Raw genomic sequence first — 20,706 nt, 5'->3', positions numbered from 1 at the left:
CCTCATTGTTGCTCACTGCGGTCGAAGGAGCGCTCAGTGAGTTTCTGTGTTTGCTCAGACGCACAAAAAATTAGAGGGAACATTGTTCTCCAGTGTAAGTTTTCAGGAGTATATCAGTGGACTGCAGGGGCACCTGTTTCAGTTTTGTTTAATACATTACCACAGCAATCAAAGGCACTGCAGCCCTGTGTCCAGCTCCATCTCCATTACTTGCCCATCTACTGTAGGCAACACTGTTATCCGACTTTATTTCTTATCGTTGGTAACAGAGTTTAGTGCTATTTGCAACTGCATTTGCAATTTCTGAGAATCCTTTACTCCTACACAATCGAACAGTGTGACCCTTATTTCCACACTGGTGACAGTCACGATCCTTGTACCAGCAGTCATCCTCTGAATGGTTTTAGTAAAAAAAATAGTCTCAACATACACATGAAAACTCATACAGAAAACAAACTTTCTACTTCTAGCTAACAGGAGAAAAGTTTTAGTTATTAGGTACACAAACACACAGGTGCAAAGTCTTTTTAATGTCAAAAATGTAAAATTATGAAAATTCTAAACTTAGAAAGTACAGAAAAACTCTCAACAGAGTACTCATACAGTAATATATACATATATATAAAAACACACACACATATATATATATATATATATATATATATATATATATATATATATATATAACACAGCTGGGTCTGTAATACACTCCTATTCTTCCCACAATGCCTATTAAAAATACCTAAAGCAACTTCAGTGATTATTGTAAATGACCTCTAGAGTCAGCCCATCACTATTTTATTTTGTAATTCTCCCTCTTTTTTGTATAATGTGGTTTTGGCTTTTATTTTGAAGTAATGAAAAGACGCGCTAACCGGAAGTCACAAGTGAAGCTAACGTGAAGGCTGCATGTGCTTCGTTTCTGCTTTAAACGATTTGAAAACTAAGTTAAAGGTTCAAACAAACGAAAGTGTACCATATCCCATAGCACCTGGTTGATGAGGGAACAAGGTTTGTCACATTTTTATGTTTTGGCGATTTTTAGTTGTGTTTTCATATAGTTGTACGTTGTTAGCACATTTTATTTTGCCCAGTAGGTGGCACTGTAATTCCAAACTAATGTTGAGATATGGTTGAAATGAACGCTAATGTTAGGATTTATTTGTTTTTACAGAAAGGAACAGAATAATATTTTTTTAAATAAGTTTGTTAAAATACAGTTACATTATTTGATTTGTATTAGAGGTTAAAATTCTCAAAGTAATAAATTAATGGTGTAGAGTTGTAAGGTTATAAGGTAATTCATAAAACACAAGGGTTGAAATGGTGAACAACTGTAAGAGATATTAAATGTATTTGTATGTTTTTTGTTGTAGCTCTTACGGTTTGTTCACACACACAAGGATAATAAAAAAAAAGGATTGTGAACCATCAGTTTGAGAGACCATCTTTTCGACCGGGGACGCTACAATTATGATGTTGCTGTGTTTGTTCAACCAGCGAAGTTCACTTGTTAGACCTGGTGTTTACTGGAGATGGGACACAATTGGAAGTTATACGGTACTGTGCATTTAAAATGAATGTTTTTTACTGACTGCTGCTAGGTCTATGGAGAAAGTGGGTGATGTTGTTAGGCTTGGGGTGGTGCTGTCAGAGCAGACTCTTCCTGAAAGGGGCACTTTGACATTAGCTCTCGAGAACCTGTTCGTTTTCGTGGGTTGGGAGGGGCTGGTGCTGAGAGCGCAGGTTTGTAGAGGAATGCTCAGAAATGTGTGAGCAAATCAAAATATCCCGTTGGGATTTTTTATAGTGAGTAATGAACATTAAAATATAATTTAAAGCTCAAAAAGCTGATTTTGCAGGTAAAGGCCCTTTAAAGAACAGGCAGATAAAGAACTAGACAGGTGTTTCTGTCTTGTGTTGTTGTGATTCATGTTTTCTAGTTGAGATTTGAACTGTTTCTCTGTTCTTTTCAGTTTTCAGTGTTCTGTTCCAATCTTTCCTGTGAAGAATAAAGTGGACGTGAACATCAGTCAGAAGTGTGGAGTCTTTCCCACAGAGTGGCTTTCTGCTGTTTGTTGATTCTCTGCAGGTTCCAAAGCTGGACTCCTGAAGTCCAGTTCTGACGGCTGATTCATCAAAAGCTGTGAAGAGGACTGAAGTCAACAGTCAACTGCTTCTCTGTGGTTTTCTCACCAGTATGAGTGCAGCAGTGAGTTTCAGCACAGCTCAAATCCTTATTTTTTTTTTTTGAGTCTCTTTGAACTTCTGATTTTGTCTTGGAAAATGAACACAGTATTTTCAGCTTTTAGCATTTATTTTTTTCTGTTTTTATTTGCTCTGCCCTGCGACAGACTGGGGACCTGTCCAAGGGGAATCCTTCGCCCATCAGTAGCCATCATTTCTGAATCTGATGAATCACCAACACAGATCATTCAGAGAAACAGTTTCAGGACACATGAGGAGAAAACTGATCAATGATTGATCAATATTTGTTGGTTTCACAGTTGCTCCCTCATGAAAATGTACAGAGAAACACAGACGTCAGCTGACAGGAAGGATGACATCAGCAACTACGGCAAAAGCATATGGACAAAGTTAAGAGAAGCTCCCAATACGAGAGAGAAGAGAAGCAGAAGACTTCCCAACAGTCCAAGTTAGAATGAGAAGATGAAGTGCAGTTCTCTATCAGTCCACCGGGGGAGCTGCAGCACAATAACTGTCCACTTGATGCTGACAGTGGAGCTGATCTCAGATCAGTTCATGCTGCAGCTCTGACACTCATCTCCACTTCCTCTGATTCCATCATCACTCTGCTCTCCACCTCCAGGAACAACATCTCTGCAGACCTGATGATGTGATGATCTTCCCTTCTCCACTAAGAGTAACATCAAAATCACCCGCTTCACCAGCTGCAAAGAGAAATCAGAAACACAGAGATTAAGTTTTGTCTCCTTATCCTGTTCTGTCAGTCAGTGATACAGCACAGCATCAGAAAGAGCAGCAGGAGCTTAATTTCTGTTCAGAGCAGCAGCTTCCTGTCAGCTTCCAGCTTCCTTGGAGCTTCTGCTGCTCTGATTGGCTGACTGTTGTCCTGAAGCCTGTCATCATTCTCCTCAGAGCTTCACTGAGAAGCTGCAGCTTCACAGGAAACTCTGCATCTTTGCTCTCAGACTAACTTTAGGACCAAACATCTGGAAGCAGCTGGACTGACTCCAACCCTCTACTGACCTCAGAGTCTGAAGTTTGAAGTTTGGACTCTCCACCAGATCCTGGAGCTGCTGAATATCTGAAGACAGAAGATCGTTGTCTTTCAGGTTCAGTTCTGTGAGGTGGGATGGGTTGGACTTTAGAGATGACAGAAGAGCAGCACAGCTGATCTTTGACAAACTGCAGCTCCACAGCCTGAATCCAGAGAAAATAGTTGAGTTAAAAGACAAAGTTCATGTTTTTCATCCTTCAGTTCTTCAAAAGAGTTCAGAGCTGAAGAAGATCAGAAAGTTTGGAAAAAGTCCAAAGATGTGAATCAACAGCAGCAGATCAGAAGAGTCCAGCAGAAGCAAAGAAGAAGAACATTCAAGAACATTCAGGACAACATGCAGCTGCTTCAGTAAATAAGTCCAGATGTGTGAAAGTCAAACATCAGCCTGTGGCTGCATCTAAACCAACTGATGTTTCTGCACAATCAGCCGAAAAAGTCCACTTCCTCTTTCTGCTCAGCTCTGCTCCAAACAGCACCGAATCATGGGAGAATTCCAGCACCATGATGCAGGAAAGTCTTCATCCCAGTTTTCAGGAGATGGTCTTCTAGTCCTTCTCTGCTGCAGCCCCTCAAGACAGAGACTTTCAGGCCCAACAGATCAAAGCAGAGAGAAGAAGAAAGTGATGAGGAAGTGTCAGCAGCAAATGTTAGAGATTTATCTCTGATCAATGACTTCAGCTCTGAATGAAGAGTCAGAAGCTGCAGTGAGCTTTGATGGACGGATGGTAGCAGATTTGGATGAAAATGTGAGGATGTTTGTGGAGGATTTGAGCATGTGTCTGTCAGGTTCAGAATGAGAACATTTCTGCTCACTAATTCACAAAGATCATGCCCAACAGACAATCAAACTGTGGCAACAAAACAGATGCTGAAAATTCAAGTCAAGCTTTCTCCAACACAAAGAACTCTTCCTGAATATCAAGTCTCTGATTGTATATTCCCCAAAACAAAGAGCTCTCTGCTCCTGCTGTTAATGGAATGAGTCTGAACTTCCAAAAACATCAACCTTCATTGAAAAGAGATCAGTTTGATCTTCAGGAAGGAGATTTCCTCAGGAAGTGGATGAAGAAGAGAAAACATCTGCAGACCTTTGTGTAAAAAATCTTGGGAATTAAGATGGAAAGAAACATTCAAACATCAGATCTTGTGCCACAGTTAATGGACAAAAGCTCAGAAGAAGAAAACAGCCTTCAGCATAAAGATGGTCAGCATGCAGCAGAAGAACATCAGCCTCATGGATGCAGGTCAGTGTCAACACAAGGTTGTCATCATAATATCTGAACACAAATGAAACATGGAGTCTGACCTCAGAGTCTGCAGTCTGCAGCCTGGATTCTCCAGAAAACCACACAGATGAAGAAATCCTGAATCCTCAAGGTCTCTGTTCCAACTCAGGTCCAGTTCTGTCAGATTGGATGGGTTTTTCTTTAGTGCTGAACCCAGAGATACACAGCTGATCTTGGACAAACTGCAGCAGATAAACCTGAAAGCAGACAGAAAAATGTGTTTGAACGGTATGAAGTGGATCAGTGTTCAGGAGTTCAATCTGCAGCTTGGCATCTCTGTGCAGGAATGTGTCTGATAACAGTCAGACTGCAGAATTCTGATGGTTCTGCTGACAGTGCTAACAGTGAATAATTCTCTTTTATTGGCTCAAGTCCACTGTAATAAATAATATCCTGTCCTCATTTCTCTCCAACATGAACCTTTATTAGCCTGACTGAATCTAGTGGGTGTCTGTCAAAGCTACAAATAATCAACAAACTTCCTCTGAAGCTGCATTAACAATGAACGTGATTCACACGGAAGAGGCATAAAGTTAAATGTTAAGTCAATGGTGCAGATGCGATCTGAGGTTCAGCAGTGTGATTTGAACAGCACAGCGAGAGTTTAAATGATCTAATTTGGCGAGGTTGCCATGTCGCATTTGCTAATCAAGGACTGAGTTGCAGGCATGTGATGCTTTCAGCGACTCGATTAGTAGATAGAATACTAATCCAATTATGTATGTGTTTTTGTCTTGTACTTACATGCAGTTACAGAAACAGGGCTGCGGAGTTGCCAGAGCTTTTCCTGGCTACTGTTGGGTGAAGGTGGGATACACCCTGGACAAGTTGCCAGCCTGTCACACCCGCGGTGGCTTTGTCTGCCAGTCAGCCAGCCACATAGCGCTGAGCTCACTTGCTATGCCAGCAGAGAGCTTCTGCAGGATTGGAAGGCAGCCTGTTCGGGCCTCCTGAACTTCCTGATATTTTTTTTATTTTCAATGAGCCTTCAAAACTGTGTTACAGAGACACAGCTCTGTAAAACTCCCAGTGCTGGGAAAATCTTTGAATAATCTCATAAACCCCTACATGGAGATGTGATTACAGGTGCTTTTGTAGAACTCTTCACAATGAATAAACCTAATGTCTCAACTTCTTCTACGTCTTACATACATTGTAAATAAGATATGCACAGACACCGCTCCATGTAGCGATCAGTTTAAAAGCATCAGCTGGTAGCTCCTCCCACAAGCCGCTCGGGCAGAACACATTTTTGGACTTGTCAGAATGTTGAGCTGAGAGAGAAACAGCTGTCTGTCATGAACACAATCATTCTGATCTTCATAGCAGCAACCTATAGATGATCTACTTCATCTTCCTTTACATAAAGAAGAAAAGAAGAGCTAAGCAGAAACCAAACAGAAGCAGAGATTTGCAGATGTCTGCATGTGGACTTCATCTTTCTGTGATTCATTTTTTTTTTTTTTTAATCTTGACCGCTTTGTCCCTTTCAGGGTCGCCGGAACCTAACCCGGCTGCTGATGGGCGAAGGCGGGGTTCACCCTGGACAGGTCACCAGTCTGTCGCAGGGCCACAATCACATACACTCACATTCATACCTAGGGGCAATATAGAGTCACCAAATAACATATGAAGAATGTTTTTGGATGGTGGGAGAAAGCCGGAGTCCCTGGTGAAAACACACACAAGCACAGGGAGGACATGTAAACTCCACACAGAAAGGTCCCAAATCCCCCAGCCAGGATTCGAACCGGGGCCTTCTTGCTGTGAGGCAAGAGCGCTAACCACTGCGCCACTGTGCAGCCCTCTTACTGTGATGTTTTTTTTGTTTGTTTTTTTTTTTTTTTGGAGACATGACTCAAACTAAGTAAACTTCTTGAGTTTGGAAAATCTTTTTTTTTCTTTCAGTCATTTTCAGAATTCCTGAAAGTATATCTCTTGTGAAGCAGAAGCAGGATGCAAAGAACCAGAAAAGCAGGAGAGTTCTCAGTTCGGTGGAAATATTCCCTCTCGTCTGCTTTTCCACTTTTCCTTAACCCTATTGGAAAAGGTCAGGAGGTGAAAGAAGTCTTGTGGGGAAATTAATCAGATAGCTGCACTGACTCCAGGCTGTGATCCAACTTTGCAGCAGTGAAATGACACCAGTTCAGAAAATCTTCCAGTGAAACATCAGAAAGTTCTTCACCTAAAATCTTCTTGTCATCTTTCAGTGAGTTCAGCTAATTTACTGACCTTAGAGTCTGCAGTCTGCAATCTGGACTCTCCAGGAAACCACATAGATGAAGAAATCCGGAATCCTGCAGATTATTTTCACTCAAATCCAATTCTCTCAGATTGGATGGGTTGTTCTTCAGAGCTGAGATCAGAGCTTCAAAGATGATATTTGACAAACTGCAGTCCTTCAACCTGAAAGCAGAGAGAAAAGTGTGTTCAGGAGCAGTGATGACAGCTGGACTTTCAGAAAGTAAACAGAGTTTGATAAGATTTACAAGATCATTATTGAAACAGATCAATATCAACCATCATCATGCCGTCATATGAATTGATGAAGAAAGCTTTTCTAGTCTGTTTTTTTTTTTATCAGTTTGTCTGTAAAAGTTATTTTCTAAATTGGAACGGGGTCGTTCCATCAAGACCCACCTATGGGACTGCAAGTGAGGATTGAAACTTTGCTAACTCAGCAACAAACCCCCTAAGAATGCATTAGATGACATTGTCATATTCATTTTCATTATCCAACTCAAAAGAAGTCCATCAAGAAAATGTTTAACATGTTTCCATATGTATCTCCCCCATGCAAACAATTAAAGCATCTAGGGGAAAATATCTCCAAATCATTATAAAAAAAAAGGGTGATTTATGTGGACTGTAAGATATTAACGAAGACTTTATCCCTCAAACTAGAGAACATATCTCCAATTTTACAACATTCACAGTGGGATGGACCGAGGCACATAAAATATTAACGGTGCATTCACACCAAACGCGCAGGCACGTCAAAGTCGCATCCTTCACGTGGATTTGCTCTTGTTGTAGAGAATCAACAACTGAATTAAATCTGACCTGAGAGTCTCCAGTTTGCAGTGTGGATTCTCGAGTCCAGACCACAGCAAGTTCGCTCCTGAATTCTGCAGGTTGTTGTTACTCAGGTCCAGAACTCTGAGTTTGGAGGATTCAGAGCTGAGAACTGAAGACAGTACTGCACAAATTCGCACTGACAGATTACATTGTCTCAGTCTGAAGAAAACAAAGCAAGATTGTAGTTATTAAATCTTTTGTTTTTTCACTCAAATTAATTTGTTAACTAAAGATGATTTTCATGAGAGTTATTACAACAATTTTATGAAAGCTGACCTGAGAGCCTCCAGTTTAGAGTGTGGACTCTTTAGTCCAACTGACAGCAACTCCTCTCCTGAATCCTGAAGATTATTGTCACTGAAGTCCAGATCTCTGAGACTGGAAGACTGAGAGCTGAGAACTGAAGACAGAGCTGCACAGCTATTTTCTGACAGGTTACAGTAACCCAATCTGAAGAAAACAAAGTCAAACAACAGTTACTGAAACATTAGTTTTTTACCCTCAAATTCATTTGTTCACTGAAGGTAATTTTAATGAGAGTCCTTACATCGCTTTGTTGGAGGCTTTGATCACTGGCAGCAGCCTCAGAAGAGTCTCTTCTGAAGCAGAGTATTTCTGAAGGTCAAACTCTTCAAGGTCTTTTTCTGATGACAGTAAGATGAAGACCAGAGCAGACCACTGAGCAGGAGACAGTTCATCTGCAGAGAGACGTCCTGACCTCAGTAACTGTTGGATCTCCTCCACTAGAGAACCATCATTCAGTTCATTCAGACAGTGGAACAGGTTGATGCTTTTCTCTGCAGACAGATTCTCATTGATCTTCTCCTTGATGAACTGGACTGTTTTCTTATTGGTCTGTGAGCTACTTCCTGTCTGAGTCACCAGACCTCGTAGGATATTCTGATTGGTCTGCAGTGAAAGACCCAGGAGGAAGCGGAGGAACAAGTCCAGGCGTCCGTTTGGATTCTCTAGGGCCTTGTTCACAGCACTCTGGTAGAACTCGACTAAGTTGTTTTGAAAAATAACAGGAAACCACAGCTTTTTCTGTTGGTCTTCCTCCATGAGGTTGATTCCAGAGGTGATGAAGGTCAGGTGGACATGAAGAGCAGCCAGAAACTCCTGAACACTCAGATGGATGAAGCAGAACACCTTGTCCTGGTACAGGCCTCTCTCCTCTCTAAAGATCTGTGTGAACACTCCTGAGTACACTGAGGCTGCTCTGATATCGATGCCACACTCTGTCAGGTCGGATTCATAGAAGATCAGGTTTCCTTTCTGCAGCTGCTCAAAAGCCAGTTTTCCCAGAGACTCCATCATCTTCCTGCTCTCTGGACTCCAGTGAGGATCTGTCTCAGCTCCTCCATCATACTTGACCTTCTTGACTTTGGCCTGAACCACCAGGAAGTGGATGTACATCTCAGTCAGGCTCTTGGGCAGCTCTCCTCCCTCTCTGCTCTTCAGCAGATCCTCCAGAACTGTAGCAGTGATCCAGCAGAAGACTGGGATGTGGCACATGATGTGGAGGCTTCGGGATCTCTTGATGTGGGAGATGATCCTGCTGGCCTGCTCTTCATCTCTGAATCTCTTCCTGAAGTACTCCTCCTTCTGTGGATCATTGAACCCTCTGACCTCTGTCACCATGTCAACACACTCAGCAGGGATCTGATTGGCTGCTGCAGGTCGTGTGGTTATCCAGAGGCGAGCAGAGGGAAGCAGGTTCCCCCTGATGAGGTTTGTCAGCAGATCACCCACTGAGGTGGACTTTCTAGGGTCATTTAGGATCCGAGTCTTGTGGAAGTCCAGAGGAAGTCGACACTCATCCAGACCATCAAAGATGAAGATGACCTGGAAGTCTTCAAAGCTGCAGATTCCTGCTTCTTTGGTTTCAGGGAAGAAGTGATGAACAAGTTCCACCAAGCTGAACTTCTCCTCTTTCAGCACATTCAGCTCTCTGAAAGTGAATGGAAATGTGAAGTGGATGTTCTGGTTGGCTTTGCCTTCAGCCCAGTCCAGAGTGAACTTCTGTGTTAAGACTGTTTTCCCGATGCCAGCCACTCCCTTTGTCATCACGGTTCTGATTGGTTCTTGTCTTCCAGCTGGGAGTTGAAAGAGCTCTTCTTGTCTGATGCTGGTTTCTGCTCTGTCTGCTTTCCTGGATGCTGCTTCAATCTGTCTGACCTCATGTTCTTCATTCAGCTCTCCAGTTCCTCCCTCTGTGATGTAGAGCTCTGTGTAGATCTCATTCAGAAGGGTTGGGTTTCCTGCTTTAGTGATTCCCTCAAACACACACTGGAACTTCTTCTTCAGACCAGATTGGACTTTATGTCGACAAACTGCAGCAGCAGATCCTGAATGAAGACAACAAACAGAGTAAATAAACTCTCTGCAGCCTGAATGATGAGGGTTTGAATCCATGTGGTTCCATGTGTTGAGACATCAGTAAATCTTCATTTATCAGCAGCTGAAACCTTCAGAGAAATCCTCTTACTGCTCTGCAGTCGATCAGCCAGCTCCTCCTGCTTCATTCTCCTCAGGAAGTTCTCTGTGATCTTCATCAGTGACTCTCTGCTGCTCCTCTGCTCTTCATCTTCATCCTCCTCCTCATCCTCCCTCTGACTCAGAAGCTTCTGGATCTTCTTCAGCTCCTTCTTCACAAAAGTGACAATGTTGTCCTCCAGCAGCTGCAACAGAATTCTAGATGAATGAGCCAATCAGAGTGAAGTCATGGAGCCAAACATCAGCTCCATGTTGGACACACTGACAATCCACTGGTCTCCAAAGTGCAGCATGGAGATGACTGTGGACAGAATGATGGAAAAGCAGTTGTTGTTCATGTACAGACCAGAAAGATGGAATCCAGCTGTGTTTGATGCTGCTGGACAGACGGACCACTGGGAGTCTCTGAGCTCTGCTGGTCCACTCTGTGGAGAATCAGAACCATCAGATCCATTCTGTTTTTGCACACAGAGACTAACAAACTGAAGATGTCTATGAGAAAGACCTTAGCTTATATCAGTACTTCTCAAACTTAATTCTCTTACTCCCCTTATTCTCTTATTATAAGAATTTACACTTTCCTGCCCCCATCCAACACTTTCTGCTGCAAATATCATTGGTATCATTAGTCAATTTGCTCATGTTTCTCTCTTCAAAATACCCCCTAAAACAACTTTTTTTAATTTTCTTTAAACGTTCCCGGTGGGGTTTTAATTAGGACTGTGAAGTTTTGGACAAAAAATACACATCCTAAATGTGTTAAAAAGCTATTTTTCCTGTTGATCTGAAGCCTTCTTTTCAAAATAATTTTCCTTTGTGAGGAGGTGTCATTTGGTGCTGAAATGCAAACACGAAATGATTTCTTATTATTGTTTTTCTCTTTCAGAAGAAAAATGCCTCATATGCATGTTAAAAACTCAAAAAACATGATTTTCATTGGAGGGGAATTTAAAGAATAATTTAAAAAAACATCCAAAAAACTTCAAAATAATCAGTTTTTATTATTTTTCACCTTTTTTGCTTTTTTAGAATACTTCCAAAACTTTCAGACAAAGTAAAAACAACAGTCTTTCCTTGTTTCCCTCCACATGGGAATTCTGGCTCTTTTTGGAGATTCAGTTCTTTGCATTGGTTCACTGAAAACAGCAGCTCTTTCAGTTGCCAAATGTTTTTTTTTTTGGTTGTTTTTTTGCTTTATTTAAATTATTATCAACTGGGATTATGCACAAATCCAAAATACAAATGAGGAAGTTTTTGGTGTCTTGTTTTTTCTCTCTCTTTCTCTCCGTTTCTTTTCATCTCTGTTAAATATTTTTCCATCATAAATCTTGAGATTTAAGGGGATATGATCCCCGGGATGCACCCCTCCCCCGCCACCATCGCACCACAGCCCCTGTCCCACCATTTGAGAAACACAGGCTTATATAAACACATGCTTTAATGAAAACATTTCACTCATTTGACTCGGTTTCAACATTTACATGCAGCCCACCTCTCTGCAGAAGAAGATGATGATGATTTAAAGGTGAGAAATTTATCCTTTGACCGGTCACTCCTGAAGGACACACAGCTGGGTTCAGATACAGATCTGAGTCTCTCATGGATCCTGATAGAAAAACAAATTGTTTTAATTAGGAGTGGGTTTCTTTCATGATGAGTTTTTCTTTGAGTTATTTTGGATTTGGAAAATCTGAGATCATAAATGTATAATTTATTGTAGTTTTCAGAACAGCAATAATTCCACTCAAACATTCATACTGAATCAAAGATGAATCAAAGCTACAGTAAACGGGATGAAGACTGTTTCTAATGTTTGGTTCCTTCATCAGCATTGTAGCATTCCACCCTTGGAAACAGCTGTGATTACCTGTGTTGATCATTTGGTCACCCAACTTTTATTTGGAGTGCCTCTTCTTAAGATAACAGAGTTCCTCTCCCACCAGGGGGGCAATAAAGTTGTCTAAAACCTCTATTTCCCACTCGGATGTTAAGTCATTAAACTCCAAACTCTGGTTAATTTCAACCTGTCACCTTCAAAGGATCTTTTGGTTCCAGCAGGCCGACCCCTGTGGACTCTGCAAGAATTCCTGACAGACACTCAAAGTCCTTTTTGTGAAACACGTGACCCTTCACAACTTTTCTCATGTTTTAAAAGACAGGACTTTTGTCAATTAGATCTAACATGTAATACATCTCTTCACAGCTCCAGAAGAAATCCTCTATTAGGACATGTGTGTAATCAAACCTTAATCCCTAACAGAAGAAGATTCACAAATACTTTGAGGTTAAAATCCATGAAATAATCACGTGTAACCGTCAAAGATTAGAGAATTAATATTCTGTGTTTATGTGGACTTTGGGAAGCATTTTATTTTGCCACATATAGGAGTCATACCCATTTATAGGTTCATCCAAACTTTGTTTGATAGAAACCCACCTTCTTGTTAAGAACACATCCAGAGACCAGAATAAAGTTACGCCCCTGATAATTTCATATCCAGAGCTCATACGGACATGCAAATTACCTCCAATCGTAAAACACCTCAAATCCCCAAGGATTGGGTGATTCTTGCCCTACCTCTCATATTCAAAACCCTGGCGCGCAGGCCAGAGCCAGAGCAGGAGCCAGAAGTCAGAAACATCATACAAGAGGGGGAGGGATTAAACACGATTTCCAAGATTCCCATTTTTAGTAGTTTTCTAGAAGAAACCAAGCCCTCTTTACCTCTAAGTTCTTCCAGTCTTAAGATCACGTTTTTTTTGGCGCACTGTCTTCCTTTTTCAACATTTTTGTCTCTAGTCAATTTCATAGACTGATTCCAACATTTTTAAATTTTTGATGCTTTTATTTTGAAACTGATTTTCAATGCTAGACCATGTGATAAGTTTCATTGTCCGGCCAGCTTTGCAACTTATACGTTTTGGTCACAAAACGGAATAGAGAAATCGTTCAACCATCCCAGAAGCTAAGTGACTGAACGGAGCAGAACCACCAGAACCCACAGGTTTCTGGTTAGAAACCTCCTTCACTTTTACACCTGGCTGAAGATCTCGCCTCACGGCCCTCCTGAAGCATCCAGCCAGTAATGGGATTAACCACCCTTCTTGGACGGATCGAACAGACCGCTTTGTGAGAAGAACTTTGCTCACTCAGTCAACAGCTAGGGTTTAGAATAAAGATCAACTCTATTTTTGCAAAAGTAACATCTTTGCCCCGTTTGAATTCCTCCTTTTAAGGATAGCTTATTCTCAGATCAGTAACGAAACAGCTTTTTATGCACAACACACTTAATGCATCCACACATTTTGCATTCCTCACCTCAATATTTCATGTCCTTTCTTCCCATTTATCTATTTCTAGTTATTAGTTGAAAGCTACATTCTATGTTCCACATATGTTGATTGCGTTCCATGCTTTTATGTCCATTATTTCTGCTTGTCTAACCTCATGTTATTCAATAAATATTCAAAAGGACGTCGTTGTTCAGATATCATTATTTCTTTTCGTGGTAAAGTCAATTCAAAGGGTACGAATGACCTAAAGTTGATAGACTGTTTAATTGATTATTACTTTATTGATTAGAGGTAGCGGCTAATCATTAATGAGTAATATTTTCCTTCATTACGAAGGTGGTGCCCCAAGGACATCCATCCATCCATCCATTTTCCTGACCGCTTTGTCCCTCTCAGGGTCGCCGGGGTGCCGGAGCCTAACGCGGCTACTGATGGGCGAAGGCGGGGTACACCCTGGACAGGTCGCCAGTCTGTCTCAGGGCCTCAATCACACACACATGCACTCTCACATTCACACCTAGGGGCAATTTAGAGTCACCAATTAACCTATGAAGCATGTTTTTGGACGGTGGGAGGAAGCCGGAGTCCCCGGTGAAAACCCACGCATGCACGGGGAGAACATGCAAACTCCACACAGAAAGGTCCCAGTCGGGATTCGAACCGGGGCCTTCTCGCTGTGAGGCGAGAGCGCTAACCACTGCGCCACCGTGCAGCCCGCCCCAAGGGACAATTTTCTTAAATTTCTGTTTCATAAAATTAATCATTTTCAACCAACTTTGGGGTTGAATACTTCATATTCACCCCTTTCAAGCTACAGCATTTAGAAAAAAAGTTAATCTTTAACAGCTGGTTAAGAAGAAGACGAGATGAACAAACCTTGATGATTGTTGATTCGAACCAAACTTTCTTATTAAAGTCAGAATAGAGTCAAACTTCCTGCATTAGTATTTCATCTTTCTTGTTGTTTGTGTTTACTTTGAATGAGACATGTAAGATAGCATGAAGACCTTTATCAAGCATTCAACTCTGACAAACACTTACTGTTTTACTCCTGAACTGATGTCTTTGAAGTCAGGATTCTCCTTCTTTGATTTGTCACTCCTGAAGGACACACAGCTGGATCCAGGTCCAGGTTGGTTCCTGTGAAGAATGGTGGTTGCTGGTGTGAGTGCTGAGCTCTGACATAGAGAAGAGTCCTGGACAGTTAGAGATGTTCATCTCACCTCTGAGCTTTGCTCTGGCTCTCATCTTCCCCACACAGAGTGCTTTTAGAGGGAGGGGCTCCCTCCTGTGTGTCCTCACACTGATCCATGCTGCTGGATTGACTGGATCCACTGGATCAGCTCACACACACCTTCTTCCAGCCTTCATCTGCAGAGGAAACCCTCATCATCATCAGCTCTGATCCTCCTTCACTAACAGATCAGCTGCTCCTCCACTGATGGGCTCTTCTCTTGTGTTTCCTCTCAGGTTCAGGTGAATGCAGTCAGACAGCAGTGTGGGACAGAGGAAGCTGCTGAACATCAGCTGCTGCACTTCTGCTCTCCCTCCACCAGATGGAGACATGGAACTGCAGCAGCAAACACTCCATGATGGAGCAACATTTCACTCATTCACTCACTTTGACAAAGAAAAAGTAAAAGAATTCAGGAAGCAGGACACCAATCAAGAACAACAGACAGAAATGAAAGAATGAGGTAAAAGAAATACATAAATTCTTCCTCTCAAAGCTCCGTCAGAGACTTTCAGATGAACTTTAATTCACACTGTTGAGCAAGTTACCTCCAAACTGGAAAGCATTACAGATTATTTGTTCACTCAAACATAATCCCTTACTATAAAAAAAATCTCTCTGAAATGTTTAATTGTTACTTGAATTTTGATTTGCTTTTAACGTTCTTCATAACAGCTGCAGAGGTGTAACAAAGCTTGGAAATTGACACGAGAACTTCATATGAAGATTGAGAAGGAATGTTGCAGAGAGCACTAAGAAATGAGAGGAACACTCCTGAAAGAAACTAAAGAACAAACAATCTGTGATTTCCTGAACTAAAGACATAGAATGGACCAAGAAGAAACCTGACACCACCTGACAGCAGCTGAGAGGAGAGGCAGGGCTTCAAGATTGTTTATTATAAAGATGTAGAGTAGAAAGATGAGGTCATGTGACCTACAGTTTTGTAAGGCGACACTTTGAAAGTGATTTGAAGCGTCCTGAAAATGTGCTGTTTGCGCTGTTGGAGCGTGTTCACTAAGATTGTTCTAGGCAGAGAGATTTAAAGATAATCTTTCATTCAGAAGAGGACAAACCTTTTTGCCCACACTCAGTCATATGAGAGACATAGAGACATTGGAAGAAATGAATAAAAATGTACTGTAGTTATACATGTTCGTCACAGAAACATGAACTCAATGTGTAAATGACCTCTAGATTTAGCCCATTACAATTTTATTTTTGTAGTTCTCCTTTTATTTGTATAACATGGTTGTGGCTTTTATTTTGAAAGAGTGCAAAGATGCTCAAAACCGTTGTCATTCAAGCTAATGTGAAGGTTGCATGTGCCTCGTGTCTGCCAAAATGGTAAAGAAAAAAATTTAAAGCTAAAAAGGAATGACGTTTACCATATCCCACAGAACTTGGTTGATTAGGGAACAAGGTTTGTAACATTTTGTTTTCTGGCGACTTTTTAGTTCTGTATTCACATAATTTTACGTTGTGAGCACATTTTAATTTACCCAATAGGTAGCACTCTGATGGCAAGCTAATGCTGAGTCATAGTTTAAAATGTACGATAATAGTATAATTTATTTTACGTTTATTCAGAAATGAGCAGATATTTTTTGTAAAATAAGGTTGTTAAAATACAGTTACAGTATTTGATTTGCATCAGATGTTTAAATTGTCAAAGTAATGAAGTTTTGAAGGTTAGGAAGTAAATAAAACAAAAGGGTTCAAATGTATTTATATTTTTTCTTCGTAGCTCTTATAGTGTGTTCACACACACACGGTTTAATAAAGGGTTGTGACCAATCAGTTTGGGAGACCGTCTTTTCAACTGGGGATGCCACACAATGAGTCTGTGTGCTTCACACTCTCAGATGTGATCAGCTGTTTCTGTCCTCAGATCCAGTCAGACAGGAAGTTTTCCTGTGACATCACAAAGATGTCACAGCTCTAAAAGGGAATTCTGTGACGTCATGTTCAGTCTCTGTGAGGTTTTTCAAATACAGATGGAGGAAAAAAGCCCAGAGATGTTGATATCTTCTAAAGTTTCTCTCATGTTGTCTGTCTCTTCTATCTTCTAGCGCTGATTTAAAGCTGTTTGTTCCTCAGCTTTCAGTCATTTCCTCCTTCCAGACATGCCATAAACTCCCTTCATCTGTCATCTACTGGCACTGAAGCAGAAACAAGTGATGGAGCTGAAGGGAGGGGCCTGACTATTTCTTGTAAACAGCTCCTCTAGTTTCAGTGACTGATCATCAGTCAGTCTCAGAGGAGCAGAGTTTGTTCACATGCAGCTCAGAAAAAAATGTCTGACAGTAAAACTGAAAAATGTTTTCTTGCCTGAATGTTTTCTACTATGCAGTGAAAGCTGTTCAGCTCTGAAATGAACTGAAAGGAAACACAGCCGTGATCATGAAGCACGGTAGCAGCAGCATCATGGTGTGGTGTTCAAAATCCATATTTAGGTTTGATCCCACTTGTACAGTGATACCATAACATTAGATTATGAAAGATTAAGCAAATTAATTGCAGTTATATATCCTTTGTTATTGAAGAATATATATTTTTTTTTTGCCTTGAATAACATTCCCTCATGTAGACACATAACACCCCCCACCCCAAACACAAACACGCACCCCCACCCCTGATCTCCGCATTTCCTCTCCGGTGTCCTCCAGTACAGAAAATACAAAGACTCACTGTGAAGAAGAAGAAAGTTGCAGCCTCTGTCTCCTCTTGCTCTGTCTGCTCTGACAAGGAGGAAAACTTTCAATTTCCTCATTTCCAGATTCAGAAACACCTGAACAGAGCTCCGCCCCTTCTGTGTGCGTTTGTTTTAGCCTACCCCCTGTGATCAAATGTCCTGTGGGAGCAACACCAGGGCCCTGTTCCGGAAAGCATGGTATGTTGTATACCCGGGTAAGTTTAAGAAAAGTTTGTGGATATCCTCCACTTTCGGTTCCAAAAGTGGCGGTTATCTTCGGGGCATGCAAGTTACCATAGCAACTCACTACTCCGGAGCCAGTTATGTTCAGAGAGTAAGTTTGGTTCAGAGAGGTTGTTTAGCATGATGCGCTCTTTTAACGATGATACTGTAGAAGCACAAATTACGTTATATCAAGATTTTTTTCTTCATGAGAGGGTGATGAAGCCACGTATTGATCTCATTTGATTCTGAAGATTACTTAAAAGGAGCGATTCCATTTTACCAAAGACAATTTTATTTGGCAAAATGTTTGAAAGTTTGCTTCCTCCCACTCTTTTTCAAGGAATTAATTAAAAATTATTGGTCCAACTTTACATTAAATGGATTTAAAGTGTCATCCATTCTATGCACAAGTAAAAATATGTCTATATATGATTAAGAGTTATTAAAATGTCATCATTCACATATGGATATGTATCTGGATATGTAATTTGCATAACTACAGTTTGACTCCAGATACCATGGCTGAACTATGGTGGTTCATTTGTGGTCAACATTTTTTTAACCTAAGAAACATATTTTAAATCCCTTTTTATTTCAGGGTTCCTAAATGCGATTATGTGTAATGATGACCAACATTCTCATCAAAGCTCCATAAATAAATGAGACTTTGTGATCAGAAATCGGATCAATGCAGAAAAGAACTGAACTTCCTGTCTCTAACCTGACAGTGTTAAAGCTACAAACCTCAGTCATGTATGATGTAACCCACCTCCTCACAAATGCTGAGGTCACGTGGACGGAGTCTGGACATGATGCCAGAATCTTCTGGGAGACATCATTAAGACAGTCCTCTAATCAAGGTTAACTTCCCAGCATGTTTCTTGTCTTTCTAGTATTTCTTCATTTGATATTTTCGTTATTGCAGCACACTACATAGATCATTTGCTTGGGAACCCTTTTCTAGTATGATATCTCCCTACACTGAACCTGATTCAATGCAGCTAAAGGTAGAGATGACGGTTAGCATCCTGAAGACTCCAGTGTCTGCGAGGCCTCTGGGTCAGTCCTGAAAGGAACTGTGACATCATCTTGTGTTGTCCACCACAATATAGCCATGCCCTGATGAAGATGGACTAGAGGAAGACCCTTCTGATGTGGCTGATCACATAGAAGGAAGAATGATCAGAGACTGGATTAGCCTAAATTAATTTAATACAAGTTGTCACAAAAACATTTAGAACATTTTGATTTCCTGAAAGATGTATATTAATCACATTATATAAAATGTGCCATTTACCTGATTAATCTTAACACATTACAAACATTAGATTTTCACAAATAAGATTCCAACACAACTAACAGTTGAATACAATAGGCCAAAATTAACAGACTGGCTGCTGTTAATACACTCGGAAAGTCTTTAAATGACAAAAATTATGTTTATTTGGAATTAGTTGATATTTTTAGAAAATGTTACAAGCTTCTGTTACAAGAGAATGGAATAAAAATGACCTGATATCACTAAATAGCCCCATTTATGATTAGATTGTATTGTGACCTTTTTGTAGAATGTTTTTGATCTTAGCAAGAACCCAATTTATTTCTAAGTCAATATACAATATTACTATACTAGGAAGCTGTTGGCAGGAAATAAATTCATCCTTGATTAGATATAGAATGAATCAGTGCTTGGATGGATATGAGGGTCTTCCATAAATGAAACACCATAAAGTACAGAATACACAAAAAGAGACAACATCATAAACGCTCAGGATGGATGCACGATACAAAACTAGACATTGGATCGGGCAAAGCGCGGTGTCTCTGACAACAGAGATATTTCAAACTTAAAAGAAGTCATTATTTGATTGGAATATAGAAAAATCAAAGTAAAAGAGATAAATATCCATAAATTATACCATTATCGTTCCTCTTAATCATAGACATAGGCCTATTTATTCTTATACATAGAATGTATGACACTTTAACTCCATTTAATACAAAGTTTGTGAAAAAGATTTAAATAAATTGTTTGAAGAGATGGTAGGAAGAAAGTCTTTTGTAAAGCAAAATTGGTCTTTATAAATGATGTTTGGAAAAAAAAAACCCACGTCCATGCATGGACTTATCACCTTCTCACTGCAAAAAAAATGCTTGTATTATTTGCTCTTCTACATCCACAGAATTGCTGTACTCAGTAACCTGTCAGAAACAAACGTACTCTTTTGAGCGTTTCCATTTTAAAATGGACCCATTGAACAGTTCCGACCCATACTTCTGAGGGCCTCCATCTGTTGTAGGTCCATAGAAAACCAGAATGGGACGGCACCTGCTGATTGGCAGAAAGTGATGACGACATTAGAAAGCACCTGAGATCAGTTCTGGCTCAAAGAATGTGGATCTTCCAGATGAGCTCTGGGACTTTTTCACTGCTGATGACGGATGAGCGGCTTTAGTTTGGAAGAATGTTCTGCAGCAGAACCACATTCCTGAAGGACGTCTTCGTTCCTCAGTAACAGGCTGCTGATTCTGCAGAAGATCAAGTTTTCCTGCAGCTGCAGGAAGGCGGCGCGCAGCGAGTGTGCAGCGGCTTCTCGTGCTCCCGTCTTTTTATCTTTTTATCTTTTTTTTAGCTCTTTTATTTTATCATTCTTTTCTTATTTTATCATTCTGATCAGTACGACTTTGTTTTGCAACAACGACACCATGATCATCATGTACAGTCGAGCGGACCTTCTCATGATAAAAGAGGGATACGAGCCCACAACGAAATCGACTGCTGAAGTGAGAAGGACCCTCAAGGGTATCAACCCACGGAAAGCTGCTGGACCCGACAACGTCCACGGACGGGTGCTGAAAGGCTGTTCCGACGAGCTGACTGATGTATGGACGGACATCTTCAACCTCTCCCTGCAGCAGTCACGTGTCCCCACCTGCCTAAAGACGGCCACTATCATCCCTGTGCCCAAAACCGCTACCGCATCAAGCCTGAATGACTATCGGCCGGTCGCTCTGACCCCGATAGTCATGAAATGCTTTGAGAAACTCATCATGTCGCATATCAAGGATTTTATTGACATCTCCCTGGACCCATACCAATTTGCATACAGGGAAAACCGGTCTACAGAGGACGCTG

General features: G+C 40.9%; 1 protein-coding gene and 1 long non-coding RNA gene across 2 annotated transcripts in view; both read right to left on the bottom strand.

Annotated features, from left to right (window-relative positions):
- The window catches only part of LOC112156756 (NACHT, LRR and PYD domains-containing protein 12-like), a gene marked incomplete at its 5' end in the record, with an annotated part of 84,657 nt that extends 74,473 nt beyond the window's left edge, over nt 1-10,184 (bottom strand). The window contains 3 exons of the mRNA XM_036214676.1: nt 3,839-3,843; nt 8,179-9,927; nt 10,095-10,184. Of these exons, the coding sequence (XP_036070569.1) occupies nt 3,839-3,843; nt 8,179-9,927; nt 10,095-10,184 (1,844 nt within the window). The remainder of the gene's footprint in view (nt 1-3,838; nt 3,844-8,178; nt 9,928-10,094) is intronic.
- A 299-nt stretch (nt 10,185-10,483) lies between these two features.
- Nucleotides 10,484-14,703, bottom strand: LOC118599585. The gene is made up of 4 exons (XR_004948993.1): nt 14,640-14,703; nt 14,458-14,556; nt 11,615-11,728; nt 10,484-10,547 (listed from the first exon to the last, which is right to left on the bottom strand). It is a non-coding gene; the product is annotated as an uncharacterized LOC118599585 (long non-coding RNA).
- Nucleotides 14,704-20,706: the final 6,003 nt, after the last annotated feature.

The sequence above is a fragment of the Oryzias melastigma genome, linkage group LG2, assembly GCF_002922805.2.
Source record: "Oryzias melastigma strain HK-1 linkage group LG2, ASM292280v2, whole genome shotgun sequence".
NCBI lineage: Eukaryota > Metazoa > Chordata > Actinopteri > Beloniformes > Adrianichthyidae > Oryzias > Oryzias melastigma.
Note: the sequence above shows the minus strand (reverse complement) of the source record. Positions and strands in the feature narration are given on the sequence as shown.